This window comes from Pongo abelii, chromosome 11 (genome assembly GCF_028885655.2).
Source record: "Pongo abelii isolate AG06213 chromosome 11, NHGRI_mPonAbe1-v2.0_pri, whole genome shotgun sequence".
In the NCBI taxonomy this organism is placed as follows: Eukaryota; Metazoa; Chordata; class Mammalia; order Primates; family Hominidae; genus Pongo; species Pongo abelii.
This window is the reverse complement of record NC_071996.2, coordinates 92,009,898-92,032,950: the sequence shown is the minus strand read 5'-3', so window position 1 is coordinate 92,032,950 and position 23,053 is coordinate 92,009,898. Positions and strand designations below refer to the sequence as shown.

Genomic DNA, 23,053 nt, shown 5'->3' with positions numbered 1-23,053 from the left:
TTATTCTTCCGGGTAAATTAATGAAAGCCACAGACTAACTTGGTAGAATGGAGTACTATCAGGAATATAAGGAATAGAGCCTATTTTTACTTTATTTTTTGCACTGTTTAGAGAATTGCACATTAGCTTTCTAAAGAAGACTGTTTTATTAGTAATTTATTTATCATTTAGTTTCAGAGAAGAACATTTTAATCACTTTTGCCTCCCCAATCTCCTACATTTTTTTCCATAAAGGGTGAACCTGGCAGAAATGGAAATCCTGGTGAAGTGGGATTTGCAGGATCTCCGGTAAGTTTATACTCAACATAAAGACAAACTTTGAAAAATAAAGAACATTGAATTAAATCACAATTCTCTGTACGCACATGTATCAGGCACTAAGTAAATGGAGACAAACAAGCATTGTTTGTTTCTGTAAAAATGTAAAATGTCACAGGACATTTTGCCAGAGTGATTGTTAACTCCAGTTGTCTGCTTTGCATTGGCACCATAAATAAGCCTTCTGGAGCTAGAGAAGTATATTGAACATAACATGAATGCTCTCCAAACTAAGTATCAAATCCTCAGAATATTCAGAAAAAAATAGGTTTTTTTTCATAAAATGAGTTACCCAGCTTGACCTATTTACAATTCACACTTCAATCCTATTTTAGCTTTTTAAAATCTTTTTAGTATTTTTACTTTATATTGTCACATATGTCTAAATAATAGCTTGAAGAAAAGCTTGTTGTAGAGACAATAAATTATGGACGGGATGCCTCTTTGGCTGCTCCCCAAACCCTAATTTTGGTTGAAATTCTTGATTAATGTTCTGGGTCCTAAAATCATGACATTATACACTGATTTCCAGCTCTCCTAACATAGCTATTTTCTTCCCCTTTGGCTCCCTAAAAGAATAGACTCCTGGCAGCTACTCCACCAGAATCCAAGACCTGGCCCCTTGGCCATTCTCTGAACCCACCTGTCTCTTGTCACTCAAATTGCTTTGCTAGGCCCTCTTCTAGAATGTGTTACACTGGCCATGGGGCAAATTAGAGTATGATAAGCAAGCAAAAATCTTCCTCAAACATTCCTACTTCTTGGGTTTCTCCTGCTCAACAGCCCCTAAGCATTCACTCTCCCATTTATTATATTTCCTATAATTTCCTTATGTTTCTGCCACTCAATACAATCAATAGTACCACATTACTTTCTGTTTACTTTCTGAAAATTGATGAGGTTCAATGCTAGGAAATGTTTTAAACAAATGAATGCTCCCTTATCTTTTAAGGGAAATTTGCAAGGCTCAAAGGATTATTTGGTTGCAAATATAAACCAATTTCCCAACTCCCTGCTTTCTTTCCTCCTGCATCAGCCTGGAAAATAAATGCAGACAGAGACATGAGGTTTAGTCATTAGCACAGATGTCCTTTTCAACCCATCCAGGTTTGAACTTCCCATGTCCTGCTGCACTCTTGCTCATGCTCACAGTGTGGGCCCTCCATGGGGAGGAAGGGTGCCCTGCCAGCACACCACAGATGCACTGTGCAAGCTCAGTGCAATGTGTGATTGCGCTGTAATGACAGTCCTGGGTCAGCAGAATGAGAATTTTTATGAGCATTAGGACATCTGGTTCATTTTCCTGTTACATTAGGGATATGTAATCACATGAGAATTTCCCTTGCAGACCATAAAAACTGAAGTTAACTAATTATTTGAAATAACATAGCTCAGCAATTCCCCTATAGGCTTAGATGGGTCTGCACTAAGTTGCCTGCTAAGGATGGAGAGGAGACAAATCTCTGTAAAATGAGGCATTAAGTTGAACACTTAAAGGGAGTTCTTGATGTGAAAGAATTCTTGAGCAGGGTTGTGTAAACAGAAGAATTAATGGGACTTCATTTGTTCAGAGAGCATGATTTGTTTTACCCCTACTGTGATAACCCTCTAAAACACTAAAGAAATAATTTTCTTTCAAGAGGTCACAGAGGAATTATTACTTTGATTTTGTTATATGAATTTCATCCATTGAGTTGCTTATTCAACCATTTAGAAATAGTGAATGAAACCTATGATTTGCAGAGCAGAAGGATTTTTTATCTGTGTAACATGTTAGACCAAGAGGAGTTCCTTAGGAAAGGTTAAAGTGCTATGAGAGTAAGAAATATTAAACCATTTCTTTATTTAGTTGTTTATCCAATAATTATTCATTGAATGTCCATTAACCAAACATAAGGCTAAGTGCCAGCTATACATAAATTAACAATAATAATCAATAAGTGATCACATCAATCAGTGCTATCAAGGTGCTCAATATACTGGTGGCAGTGGTAATGGCAATTCAATGCAAAATCAAATTAATGTAGGCCATAATAATAAGTAAATAATTAAGTCATTAGCTTAGTATCTTTTAAGGCAGTATAAGGAAAAAGTTTCAAGCATCATTTCAAAATAGTTGTACCACTGGATTTGATTTTCTGTGGTATTTCTGTTGTTTTTTATTTAATGTGTTTAGGTGAAAGCTACATAGAATTTGCAGAAATTAAGTAATTATTTAGTCAAGAAACAAAGCTTTCTCATATTTCTTGACTTTCTTTTCTGTTGGATATTTTGTTTATTCATTTAGTTTTTTAAATAATCATAAATCCACAAAGTTTCTCCTAAGCAATTTATTTTAAATTCCTGACCACATTATAATACTGTTCTTCCCATCATATTCTGCTGCAAATATTCAGAAATTCATAGAAAATAAAGACATTGGTTTGCTACAAAGGCATTTAATCTTGTACCATAAATAAAGCACAATAAAGAAGGAAAAGGTTATTTTATCTTGAATTTCTCTCCTGAATATTTTTTTCTGCCTTAGTATAGTCAGTTCTCATGTTGGACATATTGATTCATGCTTATGTTCTTGTTTTGTTTTCACTACTAATTATAACACAGTGATATCATGTGAAAAATTCAAAGTGTCATTAACTCAATACCTGGCATTATTTTGTATCCTTGTATAAGTCATGTTTCCATTTCTAATAGCATATTTACTTTGCTAATTTTGATCACCCAGGTATATTTTGACAGATAAAAGTATACTGCTTTTTTTGTTCTTCTTGATATGTTGCTGGAAAACTGTGTACTAGCTATTTTTTGGGGAAAAAATTATATATTAAGGAATTTTGCATGCTTGTTAATGACTGTAAAATGCCCTATCTATGTTTTCCTCCCAGGGAGCTCGTGGCTTTCCTGGGGCTCCTGGTCTTCCAGGTCTGAAGGGTCACCGAGTAAGTTCAATCTATTGTAATCCTCTCAGATACTGTGGTTTAGTGAATAGGCTCTGGGGAGCATTACCTTCAAAATCTTTACAAGTCAATTTGTCGATTATACTTAACTGTCTATGGTTGCAGTATTCATCTGTGGTTACTGAAATCACAATTTTTTTATACATTTCCTTTGAGTTTAATTTGATTTGATAAAGAAATATATTTTGAATTCTTACTATGTACTGGACACTATGCTACAAAAGAGGATACAGTGATGAATGAGAAAAATCTCTAGCCTGAAGCTTCAGGCTATTAGGGGGTACAGATGAAAAGGTAGGCAATTCCTATATAGTGGAATAGGTGACATGGTAGAGATAGAGAGTACTAGGTCACAGAAGGGGCCCAGTCTACCTAGATTTGGAAAGCAATAGAATGCCTTTCTTATTACTGAAGATAATTATGATGTGACTATTATATATTGTTCATGTATGTAGAATCTGTCATCTATCTAATCTATCATAATATCAAGTAGTGATATTCAATCAATATACACTATACACTGGCCTCTGTTTTGAGTAGTTGAGATTTTGATTAAGATGTCTGCTGCTATACTCGTTATTAAGTATTTTGAACATTCACCTTGAATACAAATGATATTTTATAACAATATGAACTCTGTAGTTATGTGTTTCCTCTAAAGCCACTGTAAGTTTTTTATTTGTAGCTACAGATTAAATTTCTATGAAGTCACAAGTGTTTGAAGGGTGAGAACATTGCAAGCTGAAAATGTTATTTAAAGGTGAAAACTCTACTTTTCCCTGAATAAGCTTTCAGAAAAGTTTGAGAATTTGAAAATATTTTGAGCAACAACTTTAAATTTGATATTCATTTTTATAAGGCAATTTCTGCAAGCTTATTTTTGGTTCTTTTATGCCTTTGAGGATTGAAAAAAACAGGATACAAATACAAATTTACATTTTTATTCTCAGGGACACAAAGGTCTTGAAGGCCCTAAAGGTGAAGTTGGAGCACCTGGTTCCAAGGTAATCTTATAATTGTCTCACTGTAACCTCACTTTGGCATCTTAGTTTTGCTTCAAATGTTTACACATTTTTCAGAACCACCTTAATTCAGCAGGAGAGAGGGCTATAAACAAATGGTTAGGTAAATAAACATAATTTTTCAAAGATGAGTGGCAATGGCTTTACCATGACATGACTTGATATGCCTCCAAGAATAGCCTCCATGGCACTGGGTGTCTGCTAGTGTAGGATGGGTGTTGTCTTCATATGAAGATGGCACTATGAATCTATCTTAAAATACAATCATTCATTTTTCTTCTTAAAAAATATCTGAAAGGTTTAGATAGTTCATTAGTCCCATTATTGAGTACTCCTTTAATACCAAGACCTTCTACCCATTGTTTCTTCTCAAAATTTATTTGTATTTCTACAGGGAGAAAAAACATCAAGGAAGTATAAAGGAATTTTTAGTGGAAAGCATCATGAACTAATGTGGAAAATCATTTGGCTTTAAAGTTTTTTTATTTCTAAGTCTCCTAGAATAGATCTTAAGAGAATATTACAATCAATTTTAGCTTTGTAAAGTTTTACTTGAGACATATCAGACATAGCCAGCTAAGTCCTTTCCTGAGACTGGTTACTGTGGCTAGGTATGATAGTTTCCATCAATCTTAAGTCCCCAATATTATTTTAGATGTATTTCTTTAAAACTACACTACTATTGCATTTTGAGAAGAAGTAATAAAACAACATTCTGAGATCCTATATCAAAAGTACATCTTTCATATGTCCTCTTTGAAAATATGCTTTTAAAATTACACACACAGAACAAAGTGATGTATCAGTTGTAGGCTTCTCATACTGTAATGTATTCTCATTTTTTTTTAGGGTGAAGCTGGGCCCACTGGTCCAATGGGTGCCATGGGTCCTCTGGTATGTGCTCGTTTTCTTGTTTGTTAAATTTCTAAGGTTATATTTCCTTGCCTTTTAGATTATAACAAGAGAATTTTTAAATGAAAAATAAAAATAAATGGACAACATATGTTGGCTAGTAAAATAATCTTGATTACCAGCTGATAGACAAGCACAAGAGAGTTGAGCCCTTCTAATAGAAAAGGTTTCCCACATTTCATTGTTTCTCTTAACAGTTGAATGCCCTTATTCTTTTTCTATACTCAGTGATCAAATCAAGATTATCATAGATTTAGCCCATTAAAGCCAGGTTAAGTGAAATCTATTTATGTAAGAGGTGATAGGTTATTTATCTCCACATGGGGATAGTTTTTCAAACCCAACATTGCCCCTGGAAATACTACTGCTTGGTGGCCAATTATCTTGAATCTCAATTGGATTGAGTGGGGTAGTCAGACTACTCTACATTTCAAATTAGGTGCTTCAAGAGATATTTCTTCTCTATCGTCTATAGGGTCCGAGGGGAATGCCAGGAGAGAGAGGGAGACTTGGGCCACAGGGTGCTCCTGTAAGTATATCTGCTTTTACTTATACTGCTGAGATGTGTATTTCAATTTATTTTCAGATTTGGTTTACTGAACTTGCCTTTTAAATGAAAGTAATAGTACTGGTCACCTTTTTTTTTTCCTTTTTCTTTTGGAATAAAGTCAGGTTTACAGAAAAGTTGAAAAGAAAGTACAGAGAATTCTTGAACAGCCTTCCCTTTGCTTTTAATGTTAACATATAGCCACAGTACATTTGTCATCTACTTTAATACAAAAATTAAGAAAATAATGAATACATATAACAGCATGGAATATAGTCCATAGAAAAACACAAACTTGGATATACTAATACAATAATAGGAAACATTTATCAAGAGCTTATACGCCAAGAATTCTTCCAAGCATTTTATGTTCCTCATACTCCTAAAAGGTGGTTACTCTGAGTGCACTCTTTGAAAGAGCTGAGCATCCTGATCACCTGTCCTTGATTCATTTTAATTATATAGATTGAGAAATACTCTTGCAGACTATTTATGTAACTTGAACCTGTATAGGAGGCATATTCTAATTATTCTTTTCGCAACTCTCTGAAGATCAGGCTATGCTGACTAATATTTCAGACTTATAGTTCATTACTTTGCACCTACTTTGCTTTAGGTAGTTAAGGACTGCCACCTTTCCTCTATTATTTCAAGATCCGATCATCCCCATTACTATTAGCAATCGCAGGTTTACACTGTCTCCGCTATTACCTCCAGCCCATAGAGGACAACCACCTCAGAGCTACTCAACAATACCAAATTCAGGGCCCTGATTTGGAAAGTGTAAGACCCTCTCACCAGGCCATTCTTTATTACTTTAGTAAGCAGTGTCCTAAGGGGATATAGAGAATATTATAGAATATAGTCAGCTATTGGCTTATCTATGCTAACATCGTCTATCAATATAGTATGCTTACTTCTCTGTGCTTTCTTTTGCTGTCTGCCAAGGGAGGTCTGACATTTCTGCCCCAGCATGGGCTATTGCTCTTCCCACATTTCTAAGAACTATCTCCCATGTTAGCACTGTTTCTCAGGGTTCTTACCAGGGTGTTAAATTGCAATATCACGAGACAGTGTATCCACATCATTAAAGTTTTCCAACTTTGTATTATGTTTTTTTGATACAGTGTCTTCAGGACCAAGACCCATACATTCTTTCTCAGATCCCGCCTCTACCTGATGTTTAGGTCTTATAGGTGCTTTGGTGTATGATATCTTTTTAAAAAATCAGGAGTAGTGTTAGTTATTGGTCTGGTGTCCAGAAGTGGGCTTAAGTTGTCTTCCAAAGTAGAGGCTTAGGTATCATCTTCAACAAGAGAGAAGTACCAACTATTAATGGGGGTAATGGGCCACTTCTCTAGGCCAAGTGACTTTAGATGGACCTGATATTTTAAATTTCTTTTTTTTCCTTTAAATTTTGAGGACAGGGTCTTACTCTGTTGCCCAGGCTACAGGGCAGCGGCACAATCATAGCTCACTGTAGCCTTGAACTCCTGGGCTCAAGCGATACTCTCACCCAAATAGCTGGGACTACAGGTGCATGCCGCCATTCCTGGCTAATTTTTTTTTGTAGAGACAGGGTCTCACATTGTTGCCCAAGCTTGTCTAAAACTTCTGGCTTCAAGCAATCCTCCTGTCTCAGCCTCCCAAAGTGCTGGAATTACAGGCATGAGTCACTGGGCCCAGCTGAAGTTCTTCAGTGTGTTGACCCACATATCCTATTGCCAAATCTGAGTCCGACTCCTCCCAATCCAGGACCCTGACCATGACATAACAGATTTTCTAGGTTTGAGAATTTCACCATCCCAAGAGCTCTCATAGTCTTGCATTAAGCCCTGTGCTTGGCCTGATATTCAGCTTTTTCTTCTCTCTGGTTGCAGGAGATGAGAATTTAAAAAAATGCTGCCAAGGAGTCTTACATTGGTGATTAACCACCATCAGCCTTTTAGTGTCTTTCTCCAATAGATGCACTATACAAGACCCATGCAATTCCATCAGCTTTATAATTGTTATTTTCTTAAGTCTTCTCAAATGCCTGAGATATTGCATTACTAGCCCATTCCCTTAAAATATCTCTGTTCACCACTCGTGGCAATATTTACTATTGTGCCATCGCAGCATGCCAAGGGTGATTCATACTCTGACTGTCACCAGCTGACCAGTGGGAAATCCAGCTTACAAATCCCATTTTAGAGTTTGCTTTCTTGTAACCACTCTAGCATCAATGGTCTTAGGGTCTTAGGTCAGGTTTCCTAGGAAACAGCCTCAAAAAAGTGACTTGTATACAGTACAGGAAATTTATTGGTGAGTACTCTTAGAAGCTGTATTTTTGAAGGAAGGAATGAATAAAAGCAGGGTTTGTCAGAGGGAGAAATTGAATTGTGTTGCAATTGCAACAGAGATCTCAGTCAATTTCAGGGGAACTATGGAGCTGAGATGGCTCTTGCAGACTTGTCTCAAATAAGGGCCAATGCTTTGTATCCCTGCATTGACCAAGGAAAGGGCACAATCTTGAGAGAGCTAATTCCCTTTAGCTGAGGGCAATTCCTAGGGAATGTATCAATAGTGAGCCATCAGCAGGTTATATTTCCAGCTGACAGGATGAATATTTCAGTACTTAAGGGAGCTCTGAGTGAAACCTACAGAATTCACTATAACTTAATTTATCTCTCTGTGTGTTTTATTTTCTAGACATTGCTTCTCTGAGTTAATCTGGCTATTAAGAATATTGAGGTGTTCAAATTTTCATTGTCTCTGAGTTCATATGTTAGAAGATGATACATTAAAGTAAAAAGAATCATTTTAATCAGTTTCATTTTCTCAATCCTGATTTTATTTCTTATTGCTATAAGGATAGATGCATTTATGACTACCATATCAGCTTGTGTAAATGTATTTATATTGCTATTAACTGAGCGAGGGTTATTGTCAGTTAACTTTAATATTTATTCTCCAATTTGTAACATGGAAATTTTTTATAAAACAAATAATGAGAAAATATAGTCCAAAACGTAATCTTATCCTGTCTTGTCTCTTTTTCTCTTAATTAGGGACAACGAGGTGCACATGGTATGCCTGGAAAACCTGGACCGATGGTGAGTTATCTTATTTTCATATTAATTCATTAATTTATTCATGCATTCTTCCATTTGTACATTCAAACACATTTACAGAGCACTCACCACGTTCCATACACTTGGAATAAAAAGCTGGTGGACACACAGTACTTCTTCAAAACTGTTCTATTAAGGAAGAGAGAGATATTAATATTGTTGCATAACATAATTGTTAACTCCATAATACAGTATACAACTTCAGGTATGGGAACAACTTTCAAGCCAAGTCCTGAAAGATAAGTATTTAATATAAAAAATGGGCAAGAATATAGCATTGTCCATAGGATAGATAGATGACAAAACACAGTGGGCTCAGAAAATTCTAGGAAGGTAAAATTGGATTGAGAGGCGGGAGCTAGATCATGAAGGGTTATACTTACCATGTTAAATGGTTTTTGAGCTCTTTTCTATAGTAGTTAATGTGAGATCATTCAGGGATTTTAAACATAAGAACATTATGACCAGAGGATAATCTGTTGGTAATGTTGAAGATGAAATGAAGATGGCTAAGAATAAAGAATGAGTTTGAATACCACTGGCATAATTCTAGAAAGAAATTACAAAGATGTGAACAAAAGTTATTATGGTAGTAACAGAGGCCAACTGCATGTCAATGAGCTAAGAACTCTAATGGACATGGCCCAGCAGATTTCTGATTTAAAGTGTTTGATGGATGATGTAATTTATCAGAAATTGGAAATAAAGAAAGAGGAACAGGATACCATTTGTGGGTTTGAGTTTAGAATGGGAATAAATGAATTCAATTTTGTGATTAGATACACAAGAGTGGAGCTCAGGATAGAAATTTGAATTTCAAATGTAGTTTTGGAAATTTTTAACATACAGGCAATAAATACAGCTGTGGGAGTAAAAGTGTAACATGGAATGAGAAATGATGAGGTCTCAGTGTGTACCAATATTTTATACACTGTGTTTTTTTTGTGCTTGGTATGGACAAGGCTACTGTATTTTGCTTTAGACCATCTTGCACTATTTCAAAGGTAATCCTCTGTAACTATGAATCTTTAATTCATGCTTGAAGATGAAAATCTGAACACTTACTTAGCTATTGCAAATTAGCTAAATAACTAGATCTAGATCATGAAGGGCTATACTTACCCACTTAAAGGGTTTTTGAGCTCTTCTCTATAGTAATTAATGTAAGATCATTCAGAGATTTTAAACGTAGGAACTTTATGACTAGAAAGATTATCTCCTGGTAATGTGAATGATGAAATGAATATGGCTAAGACTAAAGAATCATCCATAAATTATAAACAAAGAATCAAATGTAAATTATAAACAAAAGCAAATATTTTAAATTTGACACATTTCAAACATATTACCTTTTTAAAATTCCGTTACTTGCAATAGTTTTCCCATGTGAATAGCCTCAATTGCTGCTCATTAACTGCTGAGTTACCCAGAGGTACAAAGAATCCTAAGAGATGTGTGGAATTGAAGTAGATTTTAATTGTAACAGTGCTGTGGATCAAGGCCTCTATTATTATTCTGTCAAGGACACTTAAATTATGTCTCTACAAGCAAAACAAAACTAATTTAATTTTTAAAAAGAGCTTCAAGACTTATTTTCTGAATTATAGAGCAACTTATTATACATGTGCTTTTCCCATCAAATTATGTAACTTTAATAGAGGTGCTCTGACTTTTAAAAGGATGATATAATGGTATCTAGAAGAAATTATTTCATATATGATTAACACTGGTTGCTAGTAAAATGTACATACTTATATTGTAGGCATCATGTAGTAAACTTGATCTGTTCATCATGAAATTAGTCATTCTCAACTTTGGCTGTACATTAGAATTACCTGGAAACTTGAAAATATTGCTGTCCAATCCAATTTAAACGTAATATCTAGAGGTAGACTCAGAAATCAGTATTTTTTAAAGCTCTACAGATGATTTCACAGGGTCATCAATGTGGATAGCTGTTGCAGGAAACCAAGAAGTGGTGTTTTATAATAGCACAAATATATTTATAAAATGTTTTCTAAAGCCATTTTTTAATGTAGTAATTGATCACAAAGTTGTTACTGAAAATGCTCCTAAATAAATAGTCCGTAGAACAATTTTATTTTGCTGCAACAGGAAAAATTGAGTCAAGCTCTACAAGGTAAATTATGCTAACAAAACACCAAGAAAAGAAAATATTATGAGGGAAAGAGAGAAAGTATTGTAGGAAATATTCATGATCAATGTGGGCCAAGACTGAACGATCATAAAATAAAATAAATTTAAAGCTATTAGCCAAAAGTAAATTATAAATAGAAATTGAAATCATTTGCCCCAAGGATATTTTCTTCCTTGTTTCTCATAAGTAGGAAACAAAACATAGGATGAAAAAATAAGTACACTTTGAAAGGGCTTCTATTAATTCAAAACTGACGGGATTAAAGTACAATCCTTGGAGTTAGAGTAATCTGTACTAGAATTCCTCTTATACTCACTTCTTTTAAATTTAGTCTTTTAATCAATGGTTTAAATTCTATGCATGCCTTCCCTCCCAAATGTAGGGTAATAGAAATATCTATAAATATCCACTTATTATTGCCTGAAAAACCTCTCTAAAATATCCAGATGGTTTTTTTTTTTTTTTTGAGATGGAGTCTCACTCCAGGTTGGAGTGCAATGGTGTGATCTCAGCTCATTACAATCTCCACCTCCGAGGTTCCAGCAATTCTCCTGCCTCAGCCTCCCAAGTAGCTGGGATTATAGGTGCCAGCCACTACACCCAGCTAATTTTTGTATTTTTAGTAGAGACTGGGTTTCACCATGTTGGCCGGGCTGGTCTCGAACTCCTGACCTCAGGTGATCTGCCTGCCTTGGCTTCCCAAAGTGCTGGGATTACAGGCGTGAGCCACAATGCCTGGCCTCCAGATGGTTCTTAAGCATCATTTTTATAGAATGAAGTACTAGATTTTGATATAAAATATAACTTTCTAAAAACTATATTATTTGATTAACACAAAGAAAGTACGTTTCTCAAGAGGCAATTGTTTGAAACACTTTATGTTTGTGATTGACTTAATCCTATATGCTATTTGAGTAATCCAATTATATTTAATACCTTGGATATGTCTTTTAGTATTACTTTAGATTGATGTTGAAGGTACTTATAATGAATTTAGACTATTATCCTTGTAATTTTAAAGTGAAAGGCAGGTTATTCTTATGTGTCAAATACAAAATGACGCCAAACTCTAAAAAATGACCCAATTAGATACTAATTGAATACATGTCTGATTACTTTTCTGGTTTCTTTTAATAGGGTCCTCTTGGGATACCAGGCTCTTCTGGTTTTCCAGGAAATCCTGGAATGAAGGTAAGAAGTTAATGTTAATATACAGTATTTAACGCTACATGATTACATGAGTCCCAAAGTGAAGAATGACATTTAATTAATTGAAAAGTGTGGAAGTTACTTGTAACTAAGGAAAGAGCCTAGAGTGTGCTCATTTTTCATTATTACACGGAAAAAGATAAATGAAAAAATAAAATTAACTGTATAAATATAATTAAAGGAGAATTACTTATAATTGTACCCTTATAATATCAAAGAACCTGATGTGTTAGGACTCTAATGCCAGCCAGTCAAAAGAACTATAAGGAATAGGAGCTTTAAACTGAATAGGAACTCTATTCTCTATTCTTGAATAGAGTACCTGGAAGTAATAAACAGCAGAATGTTCCAAACAATAGGAGGTTAAAATAAATTAGATGCTGTCAAAAGGCATCTAACATTTTCACCTAACATTTGTTATCACTCTGCACTCCCCCAGCCCCACAACCCAATTCTATGCAGTCATTAAAGGAGTGGGCACGGAGAATATTTGGCTCTTCATGTGGGAATGGATTAAAGTGTTCTGTGGGATGACTTAACATTTGTAGTGAGTCACAACTGGTTCTTTCTCTCAGTACGTTGGGATAAATTCAAGGATGACAGTAGAAGGACATTAGGATTACATTAGATAAACTGGTGAATTAATTCAGAACACCTCTTTCAAATTGTAAGCAATATAACACATCTGATTCCCCCGATGCCATGTTTCCCTTGGCAAAGACTTTCTTAATACTGAAGAGATTATGCACAAGATTATGCTGTACAAAAATGACTGCGGTCACGGACAGTCACCTGGCCCCTCCAAACCTTGTTTTCTCATGGAATTTTGTTGAGGATTAAGTGACACCATCTACGTAAACCCGTCACATAGGGCCTGATGCAGAGGACACCCTCAATGTAGGTTCATCCTTCTTATTAGTTGTGCTACTCAAATTGGATTTAAACTTAGAAACAAACCAGAAGAAAAATGTCTGTAGCTGACATTTCAGATATTCCTTGAAAATGTGAGAATCACCATGTCAAATTATTCTGTAGGCTCTCTCTAATGATGTATTCAAACACTGTGCTATGGGGATGCCACTGCTTTAAAATAGTGCCTTAATTCCTTTCCCTGCATTCACTGAGAACTTAATGTGGATTCAAGTGGGTGAGATCTTCTTGGGTTCTCCTCTGAATCTGATCTGCTTCCTGAAGTCCTAATAATGTCACTACCACAGACTCTGGCCCAGACTCTCTATATACCCCTATCAAAACATGCAAAATCCCTTCCCTCTTTTTGTGAGACCCTCCGTCCCCAAATTGAGTTGTGGTTAAGGAAATACTCACAAATCTATGAATTAGCAGAAAGAGATTTATACTGCAACTTTCATGGGATTTACTTTAACTTCACTAGCAATCATAGTTTACACAACCATTCACTCTGGTTACTTCTCTCTCCTCCTGCGCTGTTTGTGGTGCTGGTTGTTGGCTACTGAAAACTGCTTAATAAAACTCAAACATCTAGCAAAACTGTTTCTGTTAGAAATTTTCTGTGTTTTCCTTCCCGCTTCTCTCCACCATAAAATTCCTGGATCTTTGTTTTTGGACAGGATCCTGCTTTTCCTACAAAGTTCTGCCATGGTCTCTGCTCTCTGACTAAAGAACAAACTTCCAAATCCAGTTCTTTGCATTTCAGTGAAGTGAAACAGAGATTCAATATGCTTTACTGATACTGATGAGATTCCTAAGGCTTAGAATTTTAGTTTTCCAGGCCCCTTTAGGATTAGATCCACATAGGTACATAATAAGCCAGATAAAATACAGAAACCAAGTTAAGTTTGAATTTCAGATGAGCAAAGAATACATGTTTAGTATAAGTATGTCCCAAATATTGCGTGGAAAAAACTTATGCTAAAAGTTATTGTTGTTTATATGAATTAAAACTCAACTAGGCATTTTTATTTGCCAGCTGGACTCACTATCTTGGCTTGAAATAAAGGGAGCTATTAAGTTACTTTAACCACTTCACTCTGCTCTTAATGTTGCATTTTAAAAATATCTTTTAATTCTTATCAAAGAAATGTTGTTTCTTTGGTTTAAAAATAGATGGCATTTTGCTTATAAGGCTGCCAAAAATTAAGTTGATTAGACTTAAATAAAGTTGTAGCCCAGATGTTTTTCACTTTACTGATAAATGCTTTCTTGAAGGTCAGTGGAACTGAATTTTTACAACTCAAATCTTATACTCTGAAATATGATTTGTTATACTGCTTATATAGCAAGGAAACGATTTCTTGTTCTGTAATGATGGTATGAAATTTTATATAGACTTTTTACAGTGAGTCTCACAGATTTGGAAAACTATTGTCTGAATCTTGCAGCACATTTTAGCTGATATTAGGTTGTTTTATAAATATTGGAAAATAATATGATTTATCCTTTAATGATTGCATGAAGCTTTAATTTTGTAGTAAATTGCTAGACTTGAAATATCTAGCTTTACATTGAACAGAAACAACCCCTTTAAGCACAGTGGGTCAGTCAGTTTTTCTCCTTCATTTGATTTATGTTAAAGAGTCTGAATATATATACTGTTTATACAGAAATGGGCTTGAATAACCTGAGTATTTATGTAAGAACATATTAAAAGTAAACCATACAGATTTAAGAATATCTATTCTTTGATAAATATCTTAAATAAAAGATATTTAAGACCATCTTATTCTTTGAGTAGACTCAGTGTGCCTGAGGTGTAGGGCTGTTTCCAGTTTTTCTTTATGAACTTAGATTATCTTAACTGTTTAATATGTAATAAGTGTAAATTCTGATAGATGTGGTAAGAAAAATTTCAGATTTTGTGGAGGTTCAGAGAAGAGGGAACTTAAGCTAGCCCTGGTGTAGGGCTTCTTCAAATGGAGATTGGATATGGAGAATATTCCTAGTAAAGAGGCCACCAGTGTCATCCCTTAAGAAGGAAGTGGGAAAGTGAGTGCACTCCTTAAGCTTGGTTGGGCGCACATCTCTTGTAATCCTCTATGGCCTCTTTAAATATTTGGGTTTCAAATGTAAAATTCCAAATAAGCGGTCAACTTTGTACAATGCCACTCTCGTATTTTTCTTAAATTAACATTTCCCTTTGTATCCTTTTAGGGAGAAGCAGGTCCTACAGGGGCGCGAGGCCCTGAAGGTCCTCAGGGGCAGAGAGGTGAAACTGGGCCCCCAGGTCCAGTTGGCTCTCCAGGTCTTCCTGTAAGTTTCTAGCATATTTAAGAACCAGCCCAGAAAGCTAGACATTTCTTGTAGCATCAGAACAAATTCAACCTATTTTTTTTATTGATACATAATATTTGTACATATTTAGGGGGTACCTGTAATGTTTTGTTATATGCCTAAGATGTGTAAAATCAAGTCAGGGTATTTAAGATATCCATCCCATTGAGCATATATCACTTCTATGTGTTGGGAACATTTTAAGTCCTCTTTTTCTAGCTATTTTGAAATATAAAATTTAATATATTCTCTGAATTCTGAATGAGTGCTTACGACTGTGAAAAAATATATTTCCCTTGTCAACTCTGTAAGTTTTACCTATTTTATGTAAAAGAGAATTAGTCAAAAAAGTAATTTTTATGATATAATGGTGGTTGATTTTTAAAAAACGCTTCTACTTCCTTTTTGAAGATGGCTGGACGTCTGTATACTACTACATTTGTATCTAGATATTGCTTAATATTTCATTACCTACTTTTAATGTACCTTTTAGGGTGCAATAGGAACTGATGGTACTCCTGGTGCCAAAGGCCCAACGGTGAGTACTGCATTTATGCCATGTGAAGCTCAAATGGGCATGATTCTTTAGACATTGGCCCCAGACTGCTACCTGTGTCTCTACTTATCACATCACTCTTGCTGTTTAATAGGGCTCTCCGGGTACCTCTGGTCCTCCCGGCTCGGCAGGGCCTCCTGGATCTCCAGGACCTCAGGGTAGCACTGGTCCTCAGGGAATTCGAGGCCAACCGGTAATGACCTTTGAAAGAACTATCATCCTTTAGTGTAATCTAACTAAGAGCTCCAAGAGTAATAACATGTAATGTGATGCAATGAAACACAGATAACGTGACTTATCCAAATGTGGGAAGATTGGGAGTCTTTGTGAAGTGAAAGCTAAATGTTGAGGTACAACTTAGATGTTTAAATTCTAAGTGGAACATTATTGCAGTATGTTAAATTTTAGTGTTCTTTTATTTAAAACAATAAGGTTATAACTTTATGGTTCACCTCATAGAATTTTATGAATAATTGAATAATAAATATTATGAAAATATTATGCAAGCCAGTGTGAGGAATATGGAGCTTCAATAGGAATTTATAATGACAATTAGGCTAAAAATGGGTTCAACAACTATTTCTTGAGAGTTATTCTTAAAGAGTGATTCAAACATATTAATAGATTGAATGTCAGATTGAATGTTTTCATATTTTACAGAAATTATTTATTAGAAAAAATATTTTGATCAACTCATAAGAAATAAGCACATTGAGAAGTTGTGCTTAATAGCTTTTAGCTTGATGTATGAAAATAAATATTTAAACAAATATTTACAATTCTGTTCCAAGTAATGTGGTCATGCTGATAAATTCTTAAAGTGCTGTTGACAGATTTATTAAATCATTAGTGTTGCTAGTGTCACATTTGATTTTACCAAGTTCTGAATTTTGCAATCCAGTTCTTACAACCTAAATTACAGTTGGTATTTAAAGACACACCTACAGAAAACCCTCGAACATTCCAAGAGTGAAATGCCCTATTTGAAGTTGCTAAATTCTCAATAAATATAGCATAAATATAAAATTATTTTGATTCTGGGTAAACAAGTTCACATCCTAAAATACAGCCTAAATATATTTATGTATAGAAATTGTCATTGATAGTTCCAATTTTAATTTTCAAATTTGAATAATAACTCAATAATTCTATTTATTCTACCTCACATGATAAAAAACATGATTTCAAAAATAAATCTCTTAAAGACCACTATAAATTAAATAAATGGCTTCAAAATTATACTGAATTTTATAAAAATTTGCACATATTAACATATTCACATGCATGCATTTAAAAATGATATTATATTAAATATTATATTATATATTATATTATATTAAAAATGATTATATTATGCTATATATATATATAACAAAACAGACTCATATATATGAGCAAAACAGACTCAGCTGCAGAGAATTTTTAAAGCCTATTTATTGTAACTAATTTGAGCAGATTGGACTAGCTAAATGTCCTGGTTCTTACAAATATCAATATTTTTTTTCAGGGTGATCCAGGAGTTCCAGGTTTCAAAGGAGAAGCTGGCCCAAAAGGGGAACCAGTAAGGTTTCATTGTTTTAATGATAGGAAGAACATAGTATTGTCTGGACGTGTACAGCTCAAAATGCTCAAGGGTTTAAAATAATAATGAGAATTATAATAGCTTGAGATGAAAATATCTCATTGTTCCATATACTTTAAAATTTGTGACTGACTTCGTTAAATTAGGCTTCCAACTATAATTCACTTGTTGAATGGGTCTTTCTGGTAACTGTCCTTCTGTCCTTCTGTTTTTAACAGGGGCCACATGGTATTCAGGGTCCTATAGGCCCACCCGGTGAAGAAGGCAAAAGAGGTCCCAGAGGTGACCCAGGAACAGTTGGTCCTCCAGGGCCAGTGGGAGAAAGGGTAAATTTAAATAATACAACACATTCTTATAGTTGTGAGGGAATTATGTGTGTAAGTCTAAGAATAGTAAGGAAAACTAGAACAGTTGAGAGAAATGCTTGCAGGTTCCTTGCACAGTTCAGTACAGTTATGTGCAAATAGAAAGAGCCAACTGACTAATCATTATTCATACATTCAGCTAATATTGGTTAAATCACTAGTCTATGCCAATTTGAGCCATCTGTGCTTGGAATTATATCAGTGAACAAGAAGGCTATGGTCCTAGTCCTCGTGTGGAGACTAGTAAATAGTTGTTTATTTTAGTGGAGAGGTAAACAATAAACAAGTCAACGGGTAAATAAAAATATATGTACACACTTTAAAAAGTGCCATACACACACTAAATAAAGGCATGACACGTTGGAGAGTAACTACATATATATGTCAGTGTTATAATGTTAGATTAGGTGGTTAGGAAAGAGGATCCTCTGAGAAGATAGCATTTTAGCTGAGACCTGAAGATGGTGATAAGCCAATAGAAAACTTGGAAGGAAGAACATTCTTAGCAGAGGAAAAAGCAAATGAAAGCTGGGAGGGCAGAAAGGACCTGGTGATTTTAAAGACCAGAAGAGGTAGCTGTGACTGGAGCACAGTGAGACAGGTCTGAAAAGAAGAACAATAATCTCACATTTATCTAGAGCTTTGGAGAATGCAAAGCGTTTCACAAAAATGTCATTAATGCATGTCATTGTTGACATTTTAATTGCTATAGATGGTACCTATGCCTCTCATCTCTAGATATCAGTTTTCTCTGTTTAATTTTACTATGAATCGTTAGACTATTTCCTTCCTTCCTTCCTTCCTTTTTTTTTCTGACAGAGTCTTGCTCTGTTGTCCAGGCTGGAGTGCAGTGGCACCATCTTGGCTCACTGCAACCTCTGCCTCCCAGGTTCAAGAAATTCTTGTGCCTCAGCCTCTTGAGTAGCTGGGATACAGGCACCTGCCACTATACCCAGCTAATTTTTGTATTTTTAGTAGAGACAGGTTTTCACCATGTTGGCCAGGCTGGTCTTGAACTCCTGACCTCAGGTGATCTGCCTGCCTTGGCCTCCCAAAGTGCAGAATATTTCTTGATTTGAGGAATTATTTGGCTCATTACTTATATATTCTTCAAAATTTTAAATTTTTTCCATCAAGTCAGATTTTTCTCATGCATATCTATAGCCATGTTGGCTTGATGAAAAACTTTATAGTGCTAAAAATAAAAATCACCTATTCATTACATATTGCAAAAATATCAACAACAATTAAGAATCACATTTTGGTCATTTGTAGGGTGCTCCTGGCAATCGTGGCTTTCCAGGCTCTGATGGTTTACCTGGGCCAAAGGTGAGGTTGCCCTGTCAATGTTGATACTTACATGGGGGGTGCTCCAGAAGATGCCATTTTTCAGCACGGTGATCTAGCTATGGCCTGCATGGGCTCAGATCCAGAAAGGAGATGGATACAGATACCAGGCCTAACCCCAATCCTCTCTTGTGTAATTCCTGTATTAAGAGGCATAGGGGGGAAGGATGCTAGTTGGAGGAATGTGCTGACAAAATTTTATATGTTATAAAATTTGTATGTTGATTTGTATGTTATATTAGTGCCTTGATTTGTAAAACAGTAATTTTACTTCTGCTTGCTTTTGTTTTTCTATACTCTTTTTCTTCATGCATCTGCTTTGCCTCGGTACAGGGTGCTCAAGGAGAACGGGGTCCTGTAGGTTCTTCAGGACCCAAAGGAAGCCAGGGGGATCCAGGACGTCCAGGGGAACCTGGGCTTCCAGGTGCTCGGGTAAGAATGTAGCAAGTGTTTGCTGCATCAGTGGGGAGAAGTGCTCCTGAGCATGCATTGATCGGGTTTTTGTTTGTTTGTTTTTAAATTTAGTTTGTTTTTACAGTTTAGAACATTTCTTTGTTTCTATGGTTTTGATCCAATTCATTATTTTAAAAAATACTGGTTTGTTATTTTTATCATATATAGAAAATACGGTAACTTCTAGTCTCTCTCAAAGCAGTATGTATTAATAGCTTTATCACTTGGCATGAGAAACAAATCCTGTTTGTCAAATTTTATAACTTTACTTGTTAGCAAGTAAAGAATTTATAAATATTTGTAAATATACTTTTATAGCAATATAGCAAATAAAGTAATTTTGGCAGAGAAATTCTGAAAAATTTTATTTTAACAATACATCACTTAAAAATTTATTTGATTTACAGAAATGTCATTCTATTCAGTTGACAAAAATGCAACACTATTTTTACTCTTGAGAATCTTTATTTCAACTGCAGATCAGCAACAAACTGACAGTTGCTTTTTTATTTTCAGGGTTTGACAGGAAATCCTGGTGTTCAAGGTCCTGAAGGAAAACTTGGACCTTTGGTAAGTAATTTAAACAGAAGTCCACAACCACTAATATTTTTCAATAGACATGCAACTTAAATGATATTTATTTAGGTTAATGTTTTTGATTATATGGATGCTGGTCATATTGACATATTTATAACAACTTCTGGAAGCATATTCTTAGGATCTATTTTCAAGTTGACAAAAATGTAGATCAAATTTTACTAAGATAAATATTTGAGATTCAATTGCTTCCCTGCCTGACATCAGTGAAAAAGTTAAAATGATATAGTTTTTAATATTGGTGAAATTTGTCTATTAGCAATATTCTCATTTTTATATCCTTTTAATTTTATATGTTTAAGAGATAAGTAGGTATGAATTTTGACAGCTTATATATTCTAAGGTCTTCCGTTGTCCTGCAATGTGAAATAGAAGTCCTGAATTTTCATTACCACAAACCAGAGTAAATGAAAGAAGAAAGATTTCCCCTATTAATATGATTGTCAGGAGACATCATGAGGAAGCTCATGTCTAGAATACGAATAAAATCTCTCTTCTAGTTACTTAAAATACTTCAGTGTTTTTAAAAAACCCATTCAACTGTCTTGATTCTTTAACATGAAAATGCAAGATAATTTAAAATTTATGTAACATAGTAGTAAGCAAAGGTACATGACACTTTGGGTGATGCTATATTTAGAAACAACTTACATGAAACTTACATGGCTCCTGTCAATTCTATAGGGTGCTCCAGGGGAAGATGGTCGTCCAGGTCCTCCAGGCTCCATAGGAATCAGAGGGCAGCCTGGGAGCATGGGCCTTCCAGGCCCCAAAGGTAGCAGTGTGAGTACAGTGTATAATATGTTGGCCACCTCATCATGATCCTCATTTGGTGGAGGTATGTTTTTGACAAATTGAAAGAATTTTACAAAAGTTTCATTTATTCTTTAGGGTGACCCTGGGAAACCTGGAGAAGCAGGAAATGCTGGAGTTCCTGGGCAGAGGGTAAATATACATTTTCTGCTAAAGAAAAATAATGTAGGTACTATTTAAATTCTTATGGACTCACCTCACAAATATCTGTGTGTGATACTAGGGAGCTCCTGGAAAAGATGGTGAAGTTGGTCCTTCTGGTCCTGTGGGCCCGCCGGTATGTGATTTTTTTGTGTGTGTGTGAGAACATATATATATATACACATTGCATTTTTCAATGATGTTTGTTCAAGACTTATGCATAAGTTTCAGGGAAAGTGAATAAGAATGTATGGGAATGAAGAATTTCTGTTATACCTTCTCTTTTGATTTCTGTGAGATAATGTCTTCTGCCTTTTTAAATATAATGATTGATCTTTTTACTTTAAACTTCTGTAAAAGTCTGACTGCAAAGGTTTTTACATGTCACAATTAAGGACTATATCAACTGAGGAAAATAGTGTGTAACAAATATTTTATAAAATATTTTATTTAAAATATTTAAATACTCAGTTATCTACCTTCTCTCAATAATGCATCTCATAAAAATTTATTTAAGGCCGGGCAGGGTGGCTCACGCCTGTAATCCCAGCACTTTGGGAGGCCAAGGTAGGTGGATTACCTGAGGTCAGGAGTTCAAGACCAGCCTGGCCAACATGCTGAAACCCTGTCTCTACTAAAAATACAAAAATTAGCCAGGCATGGTGGCGTGTGCCTGTAATCCTAGCTACTCAGAAGGCTGAGGTAGGAGAATCACTTGAACCCGGGAAGCGGAGGTTGTAGCGAACCAAGATTATGCCGTTGCACTCCAGCCTGGGTGGCAGAGCAAGACTCCATCTCCAAAAAAAAAAAAAAAAAAAAAAAAATTATTTAAGGTATTTTTTAGGAGGTAAAAGGAATAATACTTATTCTTTGAGGTCTATTTTCATTTTAGGATTTTAAAATGAAGTGTTTATCAGAAATATTTTGGCATATTTATTTGTTTTGGGGTGGGGCAGTTTAAATCTTTCTAAAATGTTAGCTTTGCTTTCTTTAGTCATTCTGTTTTTGAAGTCTTGATAAATAATTCTTCAGACATTCAGAAATAAACTATAATAAAAATATTATGTTTTTAGATTATATATACAAAAGTAATGGGTTTTCCTATATTCAATCCAATTTCCCCATAAGTTTACAATTGGCTCCAGACATTTAAGTTTGGATCAAAAAATAAATACATGTTGTCAGTCACTGGCTTTAGAAGATATTTTCTCACCTCCAGAGACTTCAAACAATACCATTTGGTTACTATTAATACTAGTTTATTACCTGGCTAAAGAGAAAAACATGTGATTGGAAGAACTACAAATAAATATCAGTACTTCTAGTGGTTCACATAGAGAGGAAGCAGACAAAGATCTGGTTATATTCACAATTATTTTCTCCTTCACAACTTAGGGTCTAGCTGGTGAAAGAGGAGAACAAGGACCTCCAGGCCCCACAGGTTTTCAGGTATGCACTAATTCGGTTTTCCATTTCATCTTCCATTAACTAAAATGCTTTAAAAAAAAAAAAAAGGTATGGTCAGAAGATTTGAAATTCTACAATTTTCAAAAAGTCATCCCTCTTTCAATAGATAGTATAGACATTTGGATAAAATCGAACATTTTTGTTCAAAGTAAAGGAATGGACTTCTAAAAAAACTGATCAAATCTGCAAATTATGAACAAAACAAATAAAAAATAAAAAAGTAATAAAAAGATATCAGGAATAAAAT

General features: G+C 34.9%; 1 protein-coding gene across 1 annotated transcript in view; it reads left to right on the top strand.

The window, feature by feature from the left end:
- Positions 1–23,053, top strand: part of COL5A2 (collagen type V alpha 2 chain) — a 147,441-nt gene that overhangs the window by 95,566 nt on the left and 28,822 nt on the right. Inside the window, exons 12-30 of the mRNA XM_002812666.5 lie at positions 235–288; positions 3,204–3,257; positions 4,226–4,279; positions 5,147–5,191; positions 5,685–5,738; positions 8,807–8,851; positions 12,165–12,218; positions 15,366–15,464; positions 15,979–16,023; positions 16,136–16,234; positions 17,549–17,602; positions 17,842–17,949; positions 19,264–19,317; positions 19,669–19,767; positions 20,305–20,358; positions 21,070–21,168; positions 21,277–21,330; positions 21,422–21,475; positions 22,735–22,788. Coding sequence (XP_002812712.1) covers positions 235–288; positions 3,204–3,257; positions 4,226–4,279; positions 5,147–5,191; positions 5,685–5,738; positions 8,807–8,851; positions 12,165–12,218; positions 15,366–15,464; positions 15,979–16,023; positions 16,136–16,234; positions 17,549–17,602; positions 17,842–17,949; positions 19,264–19,317; positions 19,669–19,767; positions 20,305–20,358; positions 21,070–21,168; positions 21,277–21,330; positions 21,422–21,475; positions 22,735–22,788 — 1,233 coding nt within the window. The remainder of the gene's footprint in view (positions 1–234; positions 289–3,203; positions 3,258–4,225; positions 4,280–5,146; positions 5,192–5,684; positions 5,739–8,806; positions 8,852–12,164; positions 12,219–15,365; positions 15,465–15,978; positions 16,024–16,135; positions 16,235–17,548; positions 17,603–17,841; positions 17,950–19,263; positions 19,318–19,668; positions 19,768–20,304; positions 20,359–21,069; positions 21,169–21,276; positions 21,331–21,421; positions 21,476–22,734; positions 22,789–23,053) is intronic.